Genomic DNA, 22,494 nt, shown 5'->3' on the forward strand with positions numbered 1-22,494 from the left:
CTCACTCTGCACACTGAGCCCTCCAGCTGTGAACTCTATGGGCACATTCTAGGCATGGAAACTAGGGGTGGGACTATACTGGACATGACATGCTAACCAACTTTGGAGAGGCTCATTGTGCACCCTGGCTTCTATATGCCACAGATGAATTACTGCACATACTACCCTTCAATAGCGAAGTCTCATCATTTTTAATAGGCTATTGGGAAAGGTCATGAGAACAGAGCAGGTCAGTAGTTTGATGTTTACTTTGAGGTTTCTTTTTTGTGTTCTTGATTGTTATCCTGGGATGTGAAAGAGGATTAAGAATTGTGTGCCTTTGCTTTTTTTTTATGCCTAAATGGAGAACTGTGCTGCAGAGGTATCAATGGAAGCGACTCTTAGGTTAGTTTTAAAAGTACTTAAGGGTTAATGTATACCCCTCACACTTGATCTCAGCTGTCTTCAGCCAGGCTAGCAATTGAGGACAGCAGAGATTGGTGGCGCAGGATCTAAGAGAGGGGTAACTAATCAAAATTAAGAGAGCTTCTCTGCAAAATAAAAGAAGCACTGGTAAGATCATCATTCATGCCCTTTCAGCAGATCTGCCATACAGTATTTTGTGCACCTTCCAGCTTTGTGTCAAATTCCTGATACAGGGCACACAAAATGGTTAAACTGATGCTTTAAGAAAATAGTGTCAGGGCTGCTTAAATGACTGATATGAATGCTACACTAGGCTTTCCATACCAGTGTAAACCATTTCATTTTTAGGCATATTTATTCCTTTTAGTTTCTTGCTCAAGTAAGGTCCAAATGGCACCCCCCCCCCCCTGGGAAACTTTAAAAATAACCTTCCCATAAACATAATATAGCATTCTGTAGAAAGGTCAGGTTTTTGGTCCAAGGCTGACCAAAAACTGGTTCTCCTGCAAACCAATGTGTTTGATGTAATTTCTTTACCTTTGAGTCATTTACACCAATGCTTCACAGTACTGACCACTGTGCACGTGCACTATGAATCTCCAGAGAAGGGCCAGGGCCCACTCTGTAAAGTCACAGGCCGTTGAAGGGCAGGACATTCTGTGCATGAGCATGGCCTGGAGTAGATGATATAGATATGTATATAGAGATTCTTTCCAGGGGTTCATTACTTTCAAAACCGGTGTCTAGGGACATCTATAATCTCATTTATTTTGGTTGGATCTTGATTGGTCTTGCTGGTGGGTTTGTAGCAGGCTCTTTGCCCTTTCGTTCATTGATGGACGCAGCTCCTGTCATTCTTGACTATTGGGTTATACTGCCCCCTACAGGAGTAGGATACCAGGCAGAAAACAATTCTGGGTTCACCCATGGGCACTCCCAGGGAGTATACTACCTCTCTCTGCTATAGTCGCTCAGTTTTTTTTTTTTCTGCCTAGTCAGGAGTAAACCTAGTTCCTTGCTGGAATCTTTGGTCTTGGCAACCTTTTTTAGATATTTTTAAGAAATGTTTCTCTATCGCTCATTGACAGACGTAGTCTTCTTGATTCTCAAGAGCTGGGTTATGTTGTCTCCGCAGGAGTAGGACTAGGCAGAATGACAAAACGTTCTGGCTCCACCCTAGGGGGCAGTCCCTGAGGGTATATCCTCCCTCTCTCTGCTACAGGGAATCAGTTTTTTTCTGTCTAGTCAGGAGTAAGGACCTAAGCTCCTTGCTGGGATCTTTTGGTCCTGGCAAGACTTTTTTTCTTTAAGAAAAAGACATTTTTTAGGTAGTTTTCTCCAGTGTTTTTTTCCTGTGAGATCTTCAAGCAAAAATGCCGGACTGGGCGACACTTGTGGTCACCCCAGCCGGCCTACGAGCGCGTGCAGACCAGGCATTGCGCTTGGTCGGCCGCGACATATTCAAGTAAGTATGCGGGGCCGGGCGACGGGCTGGATGTGAGATCCAGTGGTCACCCCGGTTTCTGCCTAAAAGGTGCGTGCAGACCAGTGCGCTGAGTCGGCCGCGACGGAGTCCCAGTAAAGGGACTGACTTTGCGAGTTAAAGCTCGCTTGGACGCCAGGACCAGAGAGTCGAGGCGTCCACAAACCCCCACCCCGGTGGAGAGGGTATTATGAAGAGAGGGTGCCTGTCGGTTCGGTATGGTGAGTAAAACGTTCCCTTTTTTTCCTCATTTATGAGGCAGTATATATTATGGGCCCCTCCATATATGGTCAGTATATATCTGACACTTACAAGTCCCCCTTGTAATACAGCATGTGTTTGTGGGAAGTGGACTTGGTTCAAGAGCTAACACTCTACCCAGCAGACTGTAACATTACAGCAGACATAGGAGGTATAATCCTACCTTATGTGCAGTGTATCTCTGTAGATCCATATGTCACCTCTCAGCAGAGTGCAGGTGGATGTGCTGGGAAGACGATATCGGCGGTCCGCCGCCATTTTGCCGTAGACCGAATACATATATGTCCTCAGGTCACGCCGGCCGCCATGTTTTTGGAGTCTTATGTCTCTTCTATGGGGGCGGCCATGTTTTGTGAGCCCAGCTTCCTCGTGGAGGGCTGGGAACGCTGGAAGGCGTACACAGGGGGCGGAGCCACGCCTTCTGCCCGGGAAAAAGCAAACAGCTCCTTCCAGTCTGTGTAAGACAGACGCTGGCTGCAGTTTGTTGGAAACTGCACTGCATCGGTTGGTGAGCCTTGGGGGTCCCTCTCTCTCTCTCTGGGATCGAGAAGCAGGTACTCTGAGGGGCGCTATTGCGCTAGGGGGAGACACAAAAAAAAAAAAAAAAAAGTTTTTTTGTTTATTGCTGGCAAAGTGTCCTGTATTAACATGGACCCTGCCACTCATGTATCTCCTCCGGATCCCCTCGAGGGGTCTGCGGGATCCTCCAGCACCCCATTGACAATTGAATCTTTGTCAGCTATTATGGAAACTTTTGTGTCCCGGGTGGAAGTGGCTTGTCAGGGACAGGGCGCAAGAAAGCGACCCCCGCCTAACCCCTTATTATCTGAAACCTCGGATTCAGACTCTGAGCCTATTTCTGCAGTTGCAGGTACTTCATCTGGTATTGGTGTCTCGGGTCCTGTCTCTTCAGACAGTGAGGAGGATGTTTCGGCATCTGCCATAGCCCGAGAGGAAGCGTTGGTAAACGCACTCATTATATCTGTTCAAGAGACTTTAAGGTTACAGGGTATTCCATCAGAAATAGCTGAAACTGAGATCCCTTTTGGGACTAAAAAGCGCATCAAAGTGGCAAAGGTTTTTCCATTGCCCAAATGTTTTGGCAATCCAATCGATGAAGAATGGCGTCTGCCAAAACGCACTTTTAATATTTCCAAACGCATTGACAGGCGTTATCCGTTTGAGGAAACCCTTATTAAGAAATGGACAGAACCACCTGTGGTGGATTCACCTATTGCTAGATTGAATAAAGCCACGGTTATTCCTTTAGAAGACGCTCCGTCTTTTAAAGATCCAGTGGATCGCAAGATAGAAGCTATGTCTCGCACCATGTTTTCCTTGATTGGATCAGCTTTCAGGCCAATAATTGCTATTGGTCTGGTTTCGCAGGCTGTAACTGAATGGACCAAGTGGTTACGCCGGGACTTAGAAGAAGTCCCTCAGGCGGTATCAGATTTGTTGGAACAAATGATACAGGGGTTACAGTTTGTATGTGATGCGGCGTTAGACGCCACTCCATTAATGGCGCGAGCATCAGTCTCAGCAGTGGTTCTCAGGCGTACACTGTGGCTAAAAGGTTGGATAGCCGACCAAGGTTCCAAAAAAGCATTGGCTAATATCCCCTTTTCAGGAGAGCGTCTATTTGGAGCCAACTTAGATGAGATCATTAAGGATCTCACCGGTGGAAAAAGCACCTTTTTACCGCAAAATTTTAAAGGTAAAGGAACTCGTCAAAGAGGTTTTTTCGTCCAGCGGGTGAAAAAACTAAGTCCTCCAAAGCTCCTGCAGGAGGCGTCAGGGGTCAGTGGTCGGGCAAGCAAAAGCCCGCCCCCTCCAGACCCGAAGATAAACCATCCAAAGCCTGAAGGTGCGCCCCCACCCATAACTGGGGTGGGGGGACGTCTTCGCCGGTTCCCGGATCCATGGCTTTCCAGAATCCCGGACAAATGGGTTTGCGAAGTCATAAGGTCAGGGTACAAGATCGAGTTTCGATCTCTCCCACCGGCGCGATTCTTCCCTTCCAATATCCGTCTATCCGCAGATCGTTTAGAAGATCTGCGGAGAGCAGTCACAGATTTACTACAACAAGGAGTGGTAGTCCACGTTCCTTGGACAGAACGGTTTCAAGGGTTTTATTCAAACCTGTTTACATCACCCAGGAAAGAGGGCAAAGTGCGTCCAATTCTGGACTTAAGAGCACTCAATTCTTTCGTCAACATAAGAAGATTCAGAATGGAGTCCATTCGCACGGTAGCAGCCTTCCTGCATCCAGGGGATGTCCTAGCGTCCATAGACATCAAGGACGCCTATCTTCACATTCCCATTTTCGCAGGACATCAGCGTTTTCTACGCTTTTCCGTAGAGGAGAACCACTATCAGTTTGTGGCGTTACCTTTCGGTCTCGCCACGGCTCCGTGGGTCTTCACAAAGGTGTTGGCCCCAATGTTGGCACTTCTGCGCCAAAGAGGTATATCGATTCTAGGTTACCTAGACGATCTTCTGCTTCATGCAGAATCTCCTCAGACCTTGCTACAAAACATAGAAATTACTATGATTTCTTTACAGGAATTCGGGTGGCTGGTGAACCAGCAAAAGTCATTTCTGGTTCCCACCCAGAGGCTCGAATATCTGGGTCTAATTCTAGACACAGTCAGGACGAGAGTTTTCCTTCCGGTAGGGAAACTTCGAAAGATTCAATCAGCAGTCCAGTTGTTACTGTCCAACAGCTGGTCTTCCCTTCGGACGTGCATGAGGGTTCTGGGGTTGATGGTGGCTTCATTCGAAGCAGTCCCATTTGCCCAGTCCCATACCCGAATTCTTCAGCAAGAGATTCTTCTCAGATGGAATCGGAATCCGGAATCCCTGGACAATCAGATACGATTGAGCAAACAGACCAGAGAGTCTCTGGTTTGGTGGCTTCGGTCTCCAATGCTCAGCCAGGGAAAGTCATTTCTGCCAATATATTGGACGATAGTGACCACGGATGCCAGTCTATCCGGATGGGGAGGAATTCTTGGTCAGTTATCTGTCCAGGGACTTTGGTCCCCGGAAGAATCCAGATTACCGATAAATGTATTGGAACTGAGAGCGATCAGACTTTGTCTGATTCACTGGACCGAGCAGCTCCAGGGCAGCCCGGTTCGGATCCAGTCGGACAATGCCACGGCCGTGGCTTATGTCAATCATCAGGGGGGCACCAAGAGTGTCCGAGCGGCCAAAGAAGTGGCTTGCATTCTTCGCTGGGCGGAACGATTTGTTCCAGCAATCTCTGCGGTGTTCATTCCGGGGGTGGAGAATTGGCAGGCAGATTATCTCAGCCGTCAGACCCTGGATCAGGGGGAATGGTCCCTCCATCCAGACGTTTTCCACCAGTTGTGCCTACGGTGGGGCACACCGGATGTGGATCTGTTGGCATCACGATTCAACAGGAAAGTTCAGAGATTCGTGGCTCGCTCCCGCGATCCTCTAGCAGAAACCGCAGACGCACTGATCGCCCCGTGGGGGCAATACCAGCTAATATATGCCTTCCCTCCTCTCGCGTTACTGCCAAGACTTCTTCGCAGGGTAGAGGAGGAAGGAATCCCAGTAATCCTGGTAGCTCCGGACTGGCCTCGTCGAGCTTGGTACGCAGACATGGTCAGACTGGTGGCGGACGTCCCATGGAGACTTCCTCTCAGGGAGGATCTACTGTCTCAGGGACCGATCTTCCATCCTGCTTTACGATCGCTGGCTTTAACGACCTGGCTATTGAGACCCAGGTGCTGAAGGACAAAGGTTTGTCAGCTTCAGTTATTCCTACTCTAGTTGAAGCAAGGAAAGCGACTTCCAGAAAGATTTATCATCGCACATGGAAGTCCTACATTGCATGGTGTGAACCTTTGGGGTTCCGTCCTCGGTCTTATTCGATTAGTCGAATATTGGCTTTTCTGCAACAAGGGGTTGAGCAGAAACTGGCCTTGAGTACTATCAAGGGTCAGGTCTCAGCATTAGCCATCTTCTTTCAGAAGCCTTTGGCTACTCATTCCTTGGTGCGGAATTTCATCCAGGGGGTGCGACATCTGGCTCCGCCAGTGCATGCGCCGTTACCCCCCTGGGATCTTAATTTAGTGTTGTCGGTTCTTCAGAAACCTCCCTTTGAAGATATTAGGGAGATTCCTCTACCCACGTTGTCCCAGAAGGTGGCCTTCTTGGTGGCTATTACTTCTGCACGCAGGGTGTCAGAACTGGCCGCATTATCTTGTCGTTCACCATATCTGGTGGTTCATAGAGATAAGGTGGTTCTTCGTCCGAATCCATCCTTCCTACCAAAAGTAGTTTCAGAATTTCATCTGAATGAAGAAATTGTATTACCTTCCCTGTGTCCTAAGCCCAGTCATCCTCGGGAATTTGCTTTGCACTCCTTGGATGTGGTCCGGGCGATCAGGGTATACTTGAAAACGACAGACTCGTTTCGCAAGACGGATTCACTTTTTGTGATCCCAGATGGACCCAAAAAGGGGTTGCCTGCATCTGCCGCGACCATTTCCAAATGGATCAGACAGACGGTAGTACAGGCTTATTCTATTAAGGGTCGGGAGCCCCCGTTCCCTGTTAAGGCGCACTCCACTCGGGCACTTAGTGCGTCATGGGCCTTTCGCCATCAGGCGTCAGTGGTCCAGGTGTGCAAGGCGGCTACCTGGTCGTCGGTGCATACCTTCTCTAAACATTATAAAGTTGATGTAATGGCATCGTCTGATGCCTCATTTGGCCGCAAGGTTTTGCAGGCCGCAATTTGAGGAGACCAGTGGTCTACCTCGAGGGTTTTTTTCCGTTGGAAAATTTTTTCTTTTAAGTCTCATTCTTTGTTTATAATGAGCCTTTAAAACTTCTAGTTTGGCACCGGTTGGGCCTACTAGATTGGATTTGATTTTGTCAATCCCACCCCTCATTTGTGGCACTGCTTCTGGATGTCCCAGCTCTTGAGAATCAAGAAGACTACGTCTGTCAATGAGCGATAGAGAAAAATGGATTTTTGTAAGAACTTACCGTAAAATCCTTTTCTCTTAAGCTCATTGACAGACGTAGTACCCGCCCCTCTATCATTGAGTTGGGTTGGGTTAATTTCTCTGTACTGCTTTAAACAGAACTGATTCCCTGTAGCAGAGAGAGGGAGGATATACCCTCAGGGACTGCCCCCTAGGGTGGAGCCAGAACGTTTTGTCATTCTGCCTAGTCCTACTCCTGCGGAGACAACATAACCCAGCTCTTGAGAATCAAGAAGACTACGTCTGTCAATGAGCTTAAGAGAAAAGGATTTTACGGTAAGTTCTTACAAAAATCCATTTTTTTCCTGTGATATCTATCTATCAACTGCCGGACTGGGCAATGGGCTGGATAATGTAGATCCAGTGGTCACCCCAGTCTGGCCAGCGAGCCCGTGCAGGCCTCAGCTCCGCGCTAGGTCTGCAGCAACATAGCCCCACTGGACGGTGGCTTGCCCTGCGAGTTAACCATCTCACTAGGTCGCATATGACCTGGCCTCGGCCTGAGTTTTACCCTTTGGCATTCACAAGCCACCCAGAGCAGCAAATGAGTTTCCTTTCCCCTCCTATCCCCTCCTATTTTGACAAAATTTGTCGCTAAAGAGTCCCCGTGGGTTTCCTAAGCGCTTTACTAGGAGTTAACCTTATGAGGAGTCCAGATTAAGCAAGGCAACCATGATTCCGGTGGAAGAGTCCTTGGCCTTTAAGGATCCGGCTGACCGGAAGGCGGAGGCTGTGGCCTGCATTATGTACCCATTAGGGGGTTCGGCAATGAGGCTGGTATTTACCATTGCCCTAGTGATGCAAACTCTGACAGAGTGGGCTAAGCTCCTGTGACCTGGAGGGGGAACAACTCCATCCTCCCTTTGCTATGCTGGCAGACCAGCAGGTCCAGGGCTTGCAGTTTATCTGCGATGCCTCCTTGGATGCGGCTCCCCTGATGGAATGCCTGTCTGTTTTGGCAGTGGTCATTCGGCATGTCTTTTGGCTGAAATGCTGGTCTGTGGACCAGACTTCTAAAAAGGCTTTGACTGATCTTCCCTTTCAAGGAGATCGCCTGTTTGGAGCTACCCTGGATGACATCATTAAAGGTCTCACAAGGGGGGGAAGAGTGCCCTTTTTCTACAGGCTACTACGGGCAAGGAACCTCGTCGTGGACATGGAACTTCCTTCTCGGCTCATACGTTTTTTTTTTCGTCCACCAGGGTCTTCTGACATGGACTCAAAGCCTTCCATGGCCTCTTCTGGTGGCTCCAACTGAACCTGGTCTGGCAAGCCGAGAGCGCCTCCTGCTGTCCAATAAATGGTCATCCCACCGAGCTTGCATGCGGATTCTGGGCCTGATGGTATCTACCTTCAAGGCAGTTCACTTTGCACAGTCCCATACGAGGTCTCTGCAAAGAGAGATTCTGACCAAATGGGATAAGGGGGCATACATACAAGGGAACATACAGGGTCCCCCTCCTCCAAGGCACAAAACCCACAAACCGCAAGAGGAGCCGCCATCAGCGTGCTCCCTCCCTCCAGCCACAGCTCACCCACACAACATAGAGAAAATTAGCATTAAAGTAACATTTCTCCTTATCCCTAGAAGGGGGGGGTGGGGGTGCTAGAGAAGGTGTAACCCTGCTGGGGGTGTGGCGTCTGGGTAGGAAGGACCTATGAGGGACCTGTGTCCACCCCAAATATTCCAGAGAAAGAGAGGGACACTACTCGCCACACCTTTGGAACCGGGCGGGCACCACTCCGGGCAGATCCCCTCCCCATCTCGGAATGGGGGGTGCTGCGGGCCAGAGTCACAGCGTACCAGGTCCTGTGCGTCCTAGCGAGGTGTTTCACTCGCTGCCAACCTAGTGCGGAGCTGCGTTCTGCATGCGCTCGCTGACCGAACTTGGGAGACCATAAGGATCTAGGATATCCAGTGCATCACCCAGTCTGGCAGTTTATTGTAGTTCTCACAGGAGCAGACTTGATTTGTAGAAGAAAAAAACAACAAAAGGTAAAAAGTTCAGTTTAACCACTTCAGGTCTGGAAGGTTTTACCCCCTTAATGACCAGGCCATTTTTTTGCGATTTGTTTTATTTTTTTTTTTTTTTAAGTAATTGCAGCGGTCAGTGATTTTTATCGGCGCCGGACAGATCGGACCCCTATCTGACATTTTTGAAACTTGTTGGTGTCCAGTGACATTATTACAGTAATCAGTGCTAAATAATATGCACACTTACTGTATAAATGACACTGGCAGGGAAGGGGTTAACACTGCGGGTGATCAAAAAGGGGTTAATGTATACCTGTTGGTGCTTACTAACTGTGGGGGGGGGGTTCTGTGTCAGGCACAGAGAGATCGGGGTTTTGGCTTGGCTTAAACTCCTGTCTCACAGGCAGCAAGAGATCAGAAGACTCGCCTGCTTTGTTTAAAGCAAGCGAGTCTTCTGTCAGTTTCTCTCTGAGGATCGAAGGAGACCGGCGGCAATCCCACGACCCTCCCATGGCCCGCCTCCCGCTGTGTCTAAACAGCGGGAGCAAGGCTCGCGCCGCAGTGACCGCGTGCACAAAATCACGTAGATCTACGTCATTTTGTGCAGACGAGCTGCCCTGCCGCAGTATATCTGCGGCGGGCGGTCGGCAAGCAGTTAAAACAGGAAAAAATGTCAGGACCAGAAATCGAGATCTAGCAAGGAGCTAGGTCCTTACTCCTGACTAGGCAGAAAAACAAACTGAGATCCTGTAGCAGGAAGTGGGAGTATACCCTCTGGGACTGCCCTATAGACGTAGTCAAGCTTTGTTGACCTTTTTCCGCCTAGTGTCCTACTTCTAAAGAGAGCAGCAGAACATTGGTCAAAGAAGATATGAAGCTGTGTCCGTCAGTCTTTGTATATGTGTAGGTGGTGAACAAGCACATCCTGTAAAATCCATTTTTCTAACGTTCATTGACGGACGCAACACCCACCCATTCTTGGAATTGGCTTTCTTCTAACACTGCTTGTAACAAAACTGAATGCATATAGCTGAGAGTGGGTGGTATACCCCCTGGGACTGCCCGTAAGCGTAGTCAAGCTTTTTCCTGCCTAGTGTCCTACTCCTGTAGGGGGCAGTAAAACCTAATGGTCAAGAATGACAGGAGCTGTGTCCATCAATGATCATCAGAGAAATCGATTTTACGGTAAGTCAAAAATCCCATTACTCTGGGGTCACCAATACCGTCTCTGCAAGGAGTGTTGTGCCACCTTTAATTGGGCACAATGTTTTCTGTGAAGGTGATCCAACTTCTGGGTTCTTTTCACAAATGACAGGAAGCATGTGTTTAGTGATCAGACTGTAACAGTAGGTGCACTTTGGCTGACTTTGTGCCTAGAAGGGTAAGGTCAATTTTTGACAAATCCTGTTTAGCCGGCTTGAACTCTGACCCCTACAAGAAAAGACCCACTGCCATACCATTCTCCTTGTTTTGTACAGTGGGTTGAGTGTCTATACTAATGCTTTTCAGACACACCTTTTTATGCTGTGTATGTACATCCTTTTTCCTTTAAATTCTTAATATAAAAAAAAAAAGACAAGACCTTGTGATTTATAAATGTCGTGTTTTTTTTTTTTTTTTTTTATTTCAGCAAGAGGTGGAGAACTTTAAAAAGGTCAACATGATCAGTCGAGAGCAGTTTGTCACCATAACACCAGAACCTCCAGTCGATCCCAACCAAGAAGTTCCTCCAGGACCCCCAAGATTTCAGCAAGGTAATAGTGCTTTCCTAAAATACTTAAAACACCCTTAGTAATGTTCCTCTAGTTTAATACTCATGTGTGGCCACCTGATGAATGGAAAACCTCCTAATATCTCTCCTGACTCATAGTTCCCACAGATGCCTTGGCGAACAAGCTCTTTGGTGTCCCTGAACCTTCTACCATCGCCCGTTCCTTACCGACCACAGTTCCAGAATCCCCAAATTACCGCAATGCCCGAACGCCACGTACCCCACGCACCCCCCGGTTGAAGGATCCAACGCTCACACCTCGGTTTTACCCTGTAGTGAAGGAGGGACGGTCAATGGATGCAAAGGTAATGGAGCATAACTAATCACATAACCATTTATCAAATTAGGTGTATTTCTAAAGTTGCTGGAAGTTATAGGCTGCAATCTCATCCTACTAAAAATGTTTGAGGTTGTTGGTGCATGGGCCCTTAAAGGATAAGTTAACCTTTCAAAACGAAAAAAAAAAAAAAAAATGGAAAATGCTCATATTCTTGCAAGTAAAAAACATTTTTTATTTTTTTTCTTAGGAATCTGTAAATTATCGTACCCGCAATCAGCAGTTTGCGGGTGCAGTTAGGATCCTGCAGACTGTCAGTCACTGAATTGCAGGAAAAATAATTTAACTAAGAGAGCGCTCACCTGCGCCCTTTCAGTTTGAGAACTACAAGCCATCTGCAGCCATCTACAGCTGACGGTACTTGTAGACCAATAATTTGCAGACAACTGTGAATACATGATGCAGCTGTGTGAGCAAAGCCCTGCATTGCCACACTGTTTTTTTCAAATTGTAACAGCAGGTGTGGGGGAGAAGAAAATATGGATGTAACATGCTCCTAAAGGTAAACTTAGCCTTTTAAATATTTTAAAGCTCTACGTTCTAGAAAAGAAAAACCTACACTGGGTAAACACTTTTCTGCTTAGCAGAAAGCCAGTGTATATAAAATGGGACTATGTACTGTTACCTTTTTGGCACTTTTGCAAGCATAGTGACCAATTCACTTCATGTACATTTTTCCTATGAATACATTGTAATGACTTTTTTTTTTTTCTTCTTCTTCTTTTCTTTGGCAGACACCAAGAAAAAGGAAAACACGCCACAGTTCTAATCCACCCATGGAGTGCCATGTGGGGTGGGTGATGGACTCCAGGGAACATCGACCTCGAACTGCCTCTGTGAGGTAAGATCGCAGTAGATAAAACACTGATAACACAAAGCTTAAGCCAGGTACACACGGGCCAAATATTGGGAGGCATTGGCTTATTCAACAGAAACCACCTGACATTTGGTGCTTGTGTACAGCAGCCTGTCTGGCTTCTGTGAAACGGCATGCCAGAAAAACATCTGCCAAACAGGATCCTATCAGCACTCGCAGCTAATGGCTCCCTGTAAGAACACAATAGCTCAGTGGGGAGATTGCTGTACTAACATTGCATAGTTAGTACAGGGGCTCCTCCCAAACTCACTGCGTACCAGGCTTTAGTAATGATGCTCCTTCTATAAACTGTGAATGTTTAACAAATATGCCTAATAGGCCTGCAAATGGAGGATAGTTCAGTATAGAAGCAGTTTCCATGGTGACTTCACAGCTATAAACTATTGCAATGCTCTGTGCAAAAGCTAGACTTGGTGTCATTAAATCCAAACATTTTTAAAATGCATGTTTTAATATTGTTTTGTAGACCTTAGTGCAGAAACTTAACATGTAAATTTCTATTGTTTTGAAATACCTGGGTAATCCTGCCGTTTCCATTAGCTTCCCTGCGGTCAGTGGCAATGCAATAGCAGTCAATCCACTAGCTATTGTGTTGCCACTGTCGGTACACATGCTACTCCAGTTCCCAGAGAGGATGCCTTTCATGTCCTGCCTCCTCTGGAAGCCATCCCACATGATTCTTTTCAACAGCCTGAAGGGGGCAGCTCCAGGAGGATAAATGGCATCGCTTCCTCTCCCCTGTTCTCTGCCTGCATGATCATCTGTGTATGCTTTTCAGGGTTCTCTGCCTGCATGATAATCTGTGTGTGCTTTTCAGGGTGGCTCCAGCAGGGAGGCTTGATAGAGGCTGAAGCCGCCTCATTTGACACACACTGTTCAGGCTTTAATTACAATTGTAGATCAGGGGAGCATAGAGGAAGAGTAAAAATTGATCATAGCAGGTGATAGAGGACAGAGGACTAAGGAACATTGGGAGAGAAGGCACAACAGGAGGTGACTGAGGAAGAAAGTAATTGGAAGCAGAACACAAGCTGAAGGGAGTCTCTTGCGCTTATGCTAATTTTTTATTTTTTTAGTTTAGTAATTTTGAGTCGACCCTAACCCACTTAACATTGCTTGCACTCCTCCTCAGGCCTAACCTTTTGTAAGCTTCATGTTGAATGTGCTAGACATTGCACACAGCTTATGTCGCTTTTTCCCTCATGTGACAGTGTTTGGGCCTGGTGCAGAGGCATACATGGGATTAAAGTGATTTTAACCCCCACCCACCCTTTTCTTTCTTGTATTAAATTAACAAACATGTCTATACTTCCCAGTTCTGTGCAATGATTTTGCACAGTGTAGCCCCAATCCTCCTCTTCTGTGGTCCCTGAGGGTGCTCCAAGCTCCTTTTTTATCGGGTCCCCCATGGAAAGCCGACGCTGCATTCCATGGGGGCACCTGTGCGGGCTCGCTCCCAAGGTCCTGCTGCTGCATCCATTGAGACAGACAGTGGGACTCGGCCCTGCTCCCGTGTCACAGGATTTGATTGACAACACTGGGAGCCAATGGCTCCTGCTGCTTTTAATCTGTCCAATGAGGAGACAGACAGCAATTGGAGCCGCTGCCCTTGTGCACATCACTAGTTCGAATTAAGCAAGAAAAGGTAAGAAAGGGGGAGGGGGGGTCTGGGGGGCGCTGGAGCACAGACATTTTCTCATCTTAAGTCTTTACAACCACTTTAAGTAAGATGCATAAAATATCTTGCTTACAAAAGCCTAAATGCGTGAAGCTGAACCCTCATAGGCTACACTATGAATGTCTTGTAGTTTGCACTATCCACTGTTTCCACCTTGTGGAACTTTTGAAAGTACGTTACATCTCTGGGCTGGGGCATTGGGAGACTTGAAAGGGCAGCAAACATCAACCCACTTCTGCCATTCTCCACCTCCTTCAAAACAAACTCCACATTGGTACCTAAGCCCATCTCGCCATTTCCTCTCACTGTTACCACTTTCAGCTTTAGGCTAGGTGCACAACTAGCAATTTGTGAATGCGTGTAAGTGTGTGTGTGGGGGGGGGGTGGTGGTGTTCTTCCCATTTTAATGGGGTGCCCTACATTCAACACACCAAAGTAGCTTCTGTACCTATTTGGGTGTTGTGCTTTGGCCATTCATTCTTTACCTGTTGTGTTTTTTTTGTGCACATCTGCTTGTCACTTTTGGGGTGCCATTAACAATGTATGGCACCACAAGTGTGACATATTTTCTGCACATTTTGTGAAACACATTTGCACACCAAATGCATCCTTCCCTCTTCTAATGTCATCTGGTCTAGACCCTTCTATTTGGCCAGACACATTCCTTTCACCACACCCACCTACCTTCTCTTTCATTATTAGGCCCACAACAGCTCCAATTCAACCTTGGTAGAGATGTCTGTTACTTCTGAGAACAAGGTCTTTCAGTTTTCAGGACTTCTGGGTTTTGGATATGTGATAAGACTCCTTTTTTCCGTGGTTTTCTTTGTTCATGTCAGACTTTGTGCATTTTATGTAGGTATGTTTTACCATGGGTCTCTATTCCACTTCACTTTCACATGTCTGTATATTCTGTTCTCACTATTGTTGCCCTATGTATTGTAACTGTTTCTCTGAAACTACAATAAATTATGGAACATAAAATACATTGGTTACATATACCTGACATCGGTTTGCTGAGGTGAATCAAAGTCCTCGCAGTTGGCTTGGAAGAATTTATGAAAATCACTAAATTACAAGGCAAAAAGTTGAATTTCATTAGTAGTGGGTCCAGGATAATGGCCTTATGATCTAGGGGGACCATTGGAAGTATAGCTGTGAAAATTATCCGTTTTCTATTTCAGCTCCAACGCTAGCCCTTCTGAGGGGGCTCCAGCCTTGAGCAGTTATGGATGTACTCCTCAGTCTCTGCCAAAGTTCCAGCATCCTTCCCACGAGCTGCTGAAGGAGAATGGATTCACACAACATGTTTACCACAAGTACCGCCGACGTTGCCTTAATGGTGAGAACTTGCCACTGCTAAATGTTCAGGTTTGATTTGCAAGGCCCTCACTTACAGACATCTCACTACTTTGCTCATTCCTTAGAGAGGAAACGGCTAGGCATTGGCCAGTCCCAGGAAATGAACACGCTCTTTCGTTTCTGGTCCTTCTTCCTACGAGATCATTTCAATAAGAAGATGTATGAAGAGTTTCGACAACTCGCCGTAGAGGATGGAAAGGAAGGATACAGGTGAGTGACAGTCCAACTGCATGACTGTGCCAAAGCATGTGTGTGTTCAGTTCATTGCCCAGAATTGCTCTGTCAGGTGTCACTGCAGCACTCTTAGTTGCTATTGCTATTACATTAATGTTCTGTTGCACTGTCACAAAATTCTAAAGTCTATTTCTTTGTTGAATAACACTGGGCAATTCTCTTCAGGTATGGTTTGGAGTGCCTTTTCCGATACTACAGCTATGGTCTAGAGAGAAAGTTCAGAGTGGACATTTTCCGGGACTTCCAGGAAGAAACCAGGAGGGACTATGAAACTGGTAAGTCTTCTAATTAATGTTGAGCAATTAAGGGGTTTTCTACCTATAGTTTTACACACACCCATCTTATAAGTATTTTTTTTTTGGTAATCGCTTTCTAGAAAATGGGTGTGTGTGATAGTGTGTATGTAGGTAATCTGTCACATAAGACAGGGACATATAAGCGAAAACATTGTACAGTTCGTAACCCCCAGGGTCCTAAATTTTTAAAAACATAATACTGTATCACATAATAAAGGAAAAGTACCACAGTAATAAGGATGTCAGACAACGCCAATATAAGGTTAAAAGAGACACGTCTGCTCCTTTTGGCAAGGCCAGATGGAGTCCAAGATATGCATTGTGTTCTGTTAAGTGTGTTTTGTGAGTGAAAGACATCTATTCGATTCAGATATCCAGTCTTTTACAGAGGTAGGGGATGGCTAATATCCATAAAAAAAAAAAGCATTAGATGAGTGGGTCCATCACTAGATTAATACTGCAAAGGTCATTAGGAGTTTTAATCACTCCTTGGCATCAGGGCACCATCCAAAGGTGTATGTGATTTCCTTGACATCTACTGCACTGGAGGTCATCTTGCAAACCAATCCTTGTGTGTATAACATACTTTGTGAGGATTATAAACATACTTTGTGAGGATTATAGATGCCATCTATGCAGATTGCAAAATATCATTCCATATGTGATTTAAAATGAGCCCCAGGTCGGTTTCCAGTCTTCTGCTTAGCAGTGTAAATTTAGGAAGAAGAAATGTATCCTACAGTTGTGCAGGGCCGCTGATAGGGGGGGACCACCAGCCCTCTTGTAGGGGGCCCGAGCACACAGGGGGGCCCACACAGAGAGGGGCATTAGTGATGGACAACAAATACAGAAATCCTCCAGCACCTGAATCTGATCTGTCCCTCTCCCTGCTATCAGCTTTCATCTGTTGAGAAAGAGACAGTTGTCCCTCACTAATCCCCCTCCCTTGTGTGCCCCCCCCCCCCCCCTCCCAGCACTTATCTCTGCTCAGGCGTTTATTTGTAAATCGTAACTTTGTTTCTCTCTCTCTGTCTCTCTGATCACTGAGCTCCAACTGCACAGCCTGTATATTTCTCATCTTCTTTATTTAACATAGTTTTTTTTTTTTAGATTTAGCAGGAATTATGTGAGTTATGTTATATTTGTGTCTAATAGTGATTTTGTTGTAATTTTAGCTAAATATATCTTTAATATTTTCTTGGGGGGCCCTGCCAGGTAGTCTGTACGGGCCCCGCGATTTCTAACAGCAGCCCTGCAGTTGTGTACAGTTTATGCCTCAGAAATTAGACCTTTTTAGTATTGACTGCTCACTCAGATCAGAGCATCAAACCAAGCAGAAGGGAGGATAGAGAAAGGGAGTTTTGCCATTGCTGCTTGTAACTGCAAGCACTGGTAGAAACCACTTCTGGGCTAGTTTAAATTCAGTACAGAGTTGCTGAAAGGATTTGGGACAACATTTAACATATATAACTGGGACAGGGTGGAAATCCTATCCCTCTCTGAAAGCCCTGTAGTTTATAGACCTCTGGAAGAAGCTTGTTAGACCCTATGGGCATGAGCTATGATTACTAAAAGGTGATTGAGGGCTTTCCTGATCTTGCCCATTAATAGTGGGGGTAACTGGGCATTATTTTCAGATAGCCATGAGGTGTCTAAAGCATCCAGCAGGTTCTCTTGAAAAAAATGAGATGAGCATGTTATGAGGACATAGGTGTAGGTCTCACTCTCAGCCAGCCATACAGCCATATGTTGGACTTGTGCTGCTATAAAGTGGACCTCGGTAGCCGATTTGCCTTTCACTTGCATAGTTCTGCACTAATGCTCATTTTCAACGTTTGTCCCTTTTAAGGTCAACTATACGGACTTGAGAAATTCTGGGCCTTTCTGAAATACTCCAAAGCCAAAAACCTGGATATTGATCCAAAGTTGCAGGATTACCTGAGCAAGTTCCGTCGGCTAGAGGATTTCCGAGTGGATGTAAGTATATGAGCAGTTTTTTATGACTTGTAGTAGTTCAGACTATTGTCACACTATTTGCACGTTTAGTGGTACCATGCTAACCTAACATCCTAGACAAAATAGAACTGTCCAAAAAACAGTGCAAAGCCCCCAAATGTATAATAAGGGAAAACTTTTTTTTTTTTTTTTTTTTCTTCCTTCCAGGTTTGGATAAAGTGAAGGGGAATTTAGAACACCTATCAGGTTTTTATTGCGTTCTTTTCCCTCTGAAAGATTCACTCTGTCATGTTTACCATTTTAAAAAGTGGTAAAAACCCCAAATTTTGGGCTGTTCCCAGAACAGCAATAGAAGAGAATGGTTTCCCCCCCCCCCCCTTTCTTGTTTTAACTATGGGGACAGGAAGTGAAGGGAGAGTAAATCTCCCCAATGGGACACAAATGGCAAAAAAACAGAAGCTTTAACTCTCCCTTTTGCTATCCAAAATGGGGGAAAAAAACTGCCTCTGGTTACCTTGACTGCTGGTCAATTTAAACAAAAAATAAACATCAGAAAACTTGATGGACTAGATGAGGACCTTGGATATACCTCCATATTCCCAGGGTTTCCTCCTTAGCCCTGGGTTTCTTATAAACCATGTGCCTTCAGACAGCAGCTATCTGGGCCATGAAGTATACAGTTAGGGTGTGCCCCTATCCTTAAATAATTTATTAAATGGAAGGATTGGGAAGCAAGGATTTCGGGCACAAAGATTTGTATAAAATCACTTTTATTTGAAAAAACATTTAAAATCATAAAGACATACAGGCAGATGATTATGTATTGAGGACCAAACCAATAAATGGTCTGTACTGTAGTATATCCTAATACATGAGATATTGAACAATGGTTTACATACAATTCAAGGTACAAGACAATTGGTAGTCATATAATTCTCAAAGCTATATACTTAGTATCAGAAGAATCCTGCCGGCGGATACCCGAAAAATGAGGTGCCGGTCAACAGGGTCAACTGAGAGCGTAAACTAGCTTTTCACCATACAATATTTGACCGTAAAGAATTTTTTAACGAAGAGGCGGTCGCTGGCAGCGGTTCCCCATCCGGTGAGGACTGTGTGTGACTGTGGAGAAGCTCGGCACGGGCTTCTAAACGATTATAGGAGACAGGCTTTATACAACAAGCTCTCTCCTATACAGTGTCTGATATTGAACATAGAGTGATTATCCTCACTGCTATGTAATTACTTAGGTGCCAACATATGAGCTCTCTAAAACGCATAACAGTCCTCTTCGTTAAAAAATTCTTTACGGAATTGAGATATGTGCCTTACTACATAATGTACAGACAAGCCAAATGATATGCTCCAGACGAAGCTTTTTTCATAAGAAAGCGAAACATGTTGAGCAAAGGTCAAATCTTGTATGGTGAAAGCTAGTTTACGCTCTCAGTTGACCCTGTTGACCGGCACCTCATTTTTCGGGTATCCGCCGGCAGGATTCTTCTGATACTAAGTATATAGCTTTGAGAATTGTATGACTACCAATTGTCTTGTACCTTGAATTGTATGTAAACCATTGTTCAATATCTCATGTATTAGGATATACTACAGTACAGACCATTTATTGGTTTGGTCCTCAATACATAATCATCTGCCTGTATGTCTTTATGATTTTAAATGTTTTTTCAAATAAAAGTGATTTTATACAAATCTTTGTGCCCGTTAGCCCTGGGTTTGATGAAGTCGCCAGGACTGGCTGTTGCTTTTTTTTACACCTAAATACCTTGTGCTTTTGGGCAGAGGGGAGCGTGTGACTTTCTCCCATGACAGTGCTTAGGCCTGAGCAGCAAATTTTCAGGCTTGGAACAGCCACATGACGTAGGGGTGAAAAATTCAACCTGCAAACTCTCGCACCGCAAAAACATTTTTCGGCAGGAATAGTGAAGTTAAAGTTGGTCAGGAGCCTTGGATGGTCTCAACTAGGGATGGAGCGATTATTGGCAACGCCGATATATCGGTGGCCGATATGCACTTTCATTGATATATCGGTATCGGCCCTGGAACTGGCCGATATTGCAGATATTTTTGTGACGTTATTCTGCCTTCTTAGGCCACCTCCCCTTGCCTTGGACAGCCTCGTCTGGAGTCAGGATTAGTCTCGCGTGAGTGTATCACAGCCATACACCCACCCACAGAAGCTCTGTTCCAGCCAGTCACAGGCACTGCACCAGTGAGCCAGCCACTCGCAGGCCCTGTGCCAGCCACCCACCCACCACAGGGTGCCACCCAGCCAGCTATTAAGCATTAAACAAAAATTAACATTTTCTGTACCAGATTTGTGTCAAATTGTCTTTTTCAAAACTTTAAATGTACAAATGTCGATACATTGTGTCTAAAGTATCGGTATCGGCCCTGGAAAAAAAACATCGGTCTATCCCTAGTCTCAACACAAGATTGTGGTTTTGTTGGAGAAAAACAAAAGGGAATCGCACATAAAAACAAGACGACCATTCAGACATGGCCCTGATAGAAAGGAAGTTTAGCTTTCCAGCACGGCAAAAAAGCACAGCTAACTTTGCAACCTAAAGTTTGCACTAAAACAATGCATGTACAGCTGATATTTTTTTGATAAGTAATATATTCTTCTCTCTTCCAGCCCCCGATTGGAGAGGATGGAGGATCCCGAAGGCGCCCCTCCTTGTCAGGTGAAGGCAGAAGAAGGTATCCTTCACAGTCTTCCAGCAAAGGATCTAGTCATCAGTCCCAATCGGCGTCCCACAACCCAGCAAAGGAGGATGTCAAAGGCCAAAGCCAACACTCGACTGCCATCCCAAATTCCCAGACACTGGGTGGGGAGAAGTAGCATGGATCTTTTTGGCGCTATGGAGGGATTTGGGGAGGGAACATTAGGGAAATTTCCTCAGTGTGAAGGGACGTGATGGTTCAAACTTGATATGGATTCCCCTCTACTGCTAAAGGAAAATTGATTCTGCTTTAAACAGACTCCTTATTCTGGAGACATTGGACTGTTCCCACGGCTTACCTGCCAGGGTGGCGGATGCTCATCCCACAATGGAAGAGAATCTTAGTTTGCTTTAGGGGTATGAAATTTTTAGTTTTTTTTTTTCTCCCTTCTAGCAGGAACCTGGAGGAAAGGGCTGGAGGAGTTGGGAGGCAGATTTTTTTTTCCTTTATTTTTTCCTTTTTTTTTTTTTAAATTATTGAATTGCTGCCCTTCCTCTACACTGGGTTGGCTGAACAAGTGCAGGACTCATCTCTGCTCTAACTGCTGAACGGACAAAGTCAAGGTTTGCTGTTACAGGCTCCGGAGGATAAAACATCACCACTCCTGTCTGCATCGGAGCTGCTTGTATTTCACTCTAGACTCCGTACTCTTTACCTGTGGCCTTTAGCTGGATTCCTCCCCTGGATACAACTCTGAGGATCTAAAAATTGGCCACTCCGGAGGTGCTGCTGCTTTTTTGTGGCTTCTGTACTACAGCAAAACCTTTTAAACCACCCGTGGCACACAGCCCACTGCTTTCACCACAGCCTGCATCTTTTTTTTTTTCTTTTTAAAGATATATATATATTTTTATTTGTTTTGTTTTATTGTTACTTCAGACTGTGAAAGAGAAAACTACAGAAAAAACTTAATAGCAGACAGCTACATATGAAAACGAGAAAAAAAAAAAAAAAAACTTTGAAAAAAAAAAACTGCCTTTCCCTCTCAAATTATACTAAGCGATGATAAAGCAGAGTACAAAATGTTGCCTTATTGTAACCTTGATACTCACAGAGCTGCTGTGTTTGCGGGAAAATTTGTGGCCGGTTGAAAGCAGAGATTGCAGAAAGGAGGATGTTGCATGGCAACAAGTGAGCAGTTTAAATTTTTGTTTTTGTTTTCCATCACTGCCGCTTAATTTAACAGAGAGAGACCTTTCAAGCTTGGCTAAACCCCAGGGTGTAATTACTGGGTGCATACAGTAGAATTTGCCACTGATTGCAGAGTGAGACTGTTTTCCCCTCCTCCAAGGGATGTATAGAATTAAGTTGATTGGGTATATACTGTGCCGAGGGTTGGTTGTGTTCATCTGCTGTGTCACTTTTGAGCATGATAACAGGGCTTCATTTTTTTTCAAACGTTGGCAAGTAAAAGCTGGTCAATGCGATCTTGGGCTGCATTGGATATTTTTCCTGCCAGGAGGGGCATACGAAACCATACACAGTTTTGACTGTTTAACCATATCACTGCCACAGTGTTGTCTGTGGGGTTCTGGAGCGCCTGGAACAGCCATTGGCAAAATGAAAAGTAGTAGTGGTTGTTTAAATCATATGGGGTTCTTCTTATCATAAACTCAGAGACATAAATGTGGCAAAAAAGGTGCAAAACCTTTAAATGTATAGAGTTGGCAAGGCATCTGCTGTTTTTGTATGCTGTGAACTTTCACTGCAGCACAGGGGAGAGCTGGGGTGTGGGTACCCTAAAGTCAGGGTAACAGATGCAACTCTCCAAGTTTTGGAAATTAGATAATTAGATTTCCAGAAAAAAGGGTCCTTAGCCCTGCACTTTAATCTCCAATATTCTCCATTGGAATTTGGTCTAGGATATGGGTCATTTTGCCAGTTAACACAGCCACAGGTTTGGAGCTTCTGGAGTGCCATTACCTTGTCTTTCAATGCAAGGCAAAAAGGCAACAGGTACACCTTGAATACGCATAGTTACTGTATTCACTTTGCCCTTGGTAGTAATACTGGTTTATTGCTTTTTATTCCTGCGGTAGATGAGTACTAGTCCTGCACATTAGTTCACTTAGTATGCAGCATGGCTGCAT

The 22,494-nt window shown here is 45.4% G+C and overlaps 1 protein-coding gene across 4 annotated transcripts in view; it reads left to right on the top strand.

The window, feature by feature from the left end:
- The window catches only part of LARP1 (La ribonucleoprotein 1, translational regulator), a 124,260-nt gene extending 102,830 nt beyond the window's left edge, over positions 1-21,430 (top strand). For all 4 annotated transcript variants that reach the window (XM_082256100.1, XM_082256101.1, XM_082256102.1 and 1 more), the window contains exons 12-19: positions 10,779-10,902; positions 11,019-11,224; positions 11,991-12,097; positions 14,996-15,153; positions 15,239-15,383; positions 15,573-15,682; positions 17,553-17,680; positions 20,316-21,430. In XM_082256100.1, the coding sequence (XP_082112226.1) occupies positions 10,779-10,902; positions 11,019-11,224; positions 11,991-12,097; positions 14,996-15,153; positions 15,239-15,383; positions 15,573-15,682; positions 17,553-17,680; positions 20,316-20,522 (1,185 nt within the window). In that variant the 3' untranslated portion in view covers positions 20,523-21,430. The remainder of the gene's footprint in view (positions 1-10,778; positions 10,903-11,018; positions 11,225-11,990; positions 12,098-14,995; positions 15,154-15,238; positions 15,384-15,572; positions 15,683-17,552; positions 17,681-20,315) is intronic.
- The last annotated feature ends 1,064 nt before the right edge of the window (positions 21,431-22,494 follow it).

Source organism: Pelophylax lessonae, assembly GCF_965119305.1.
Source record: "Pelophylax lessonae genome assembly, chromosome: 4".
In the NCBI taxonomy this organism is placed as follows: Eukaryota; Metazoa; Chordata; class Amphibia; order Anura; family Ranidae; genus Pelophylax; species Pelophylax lessonae.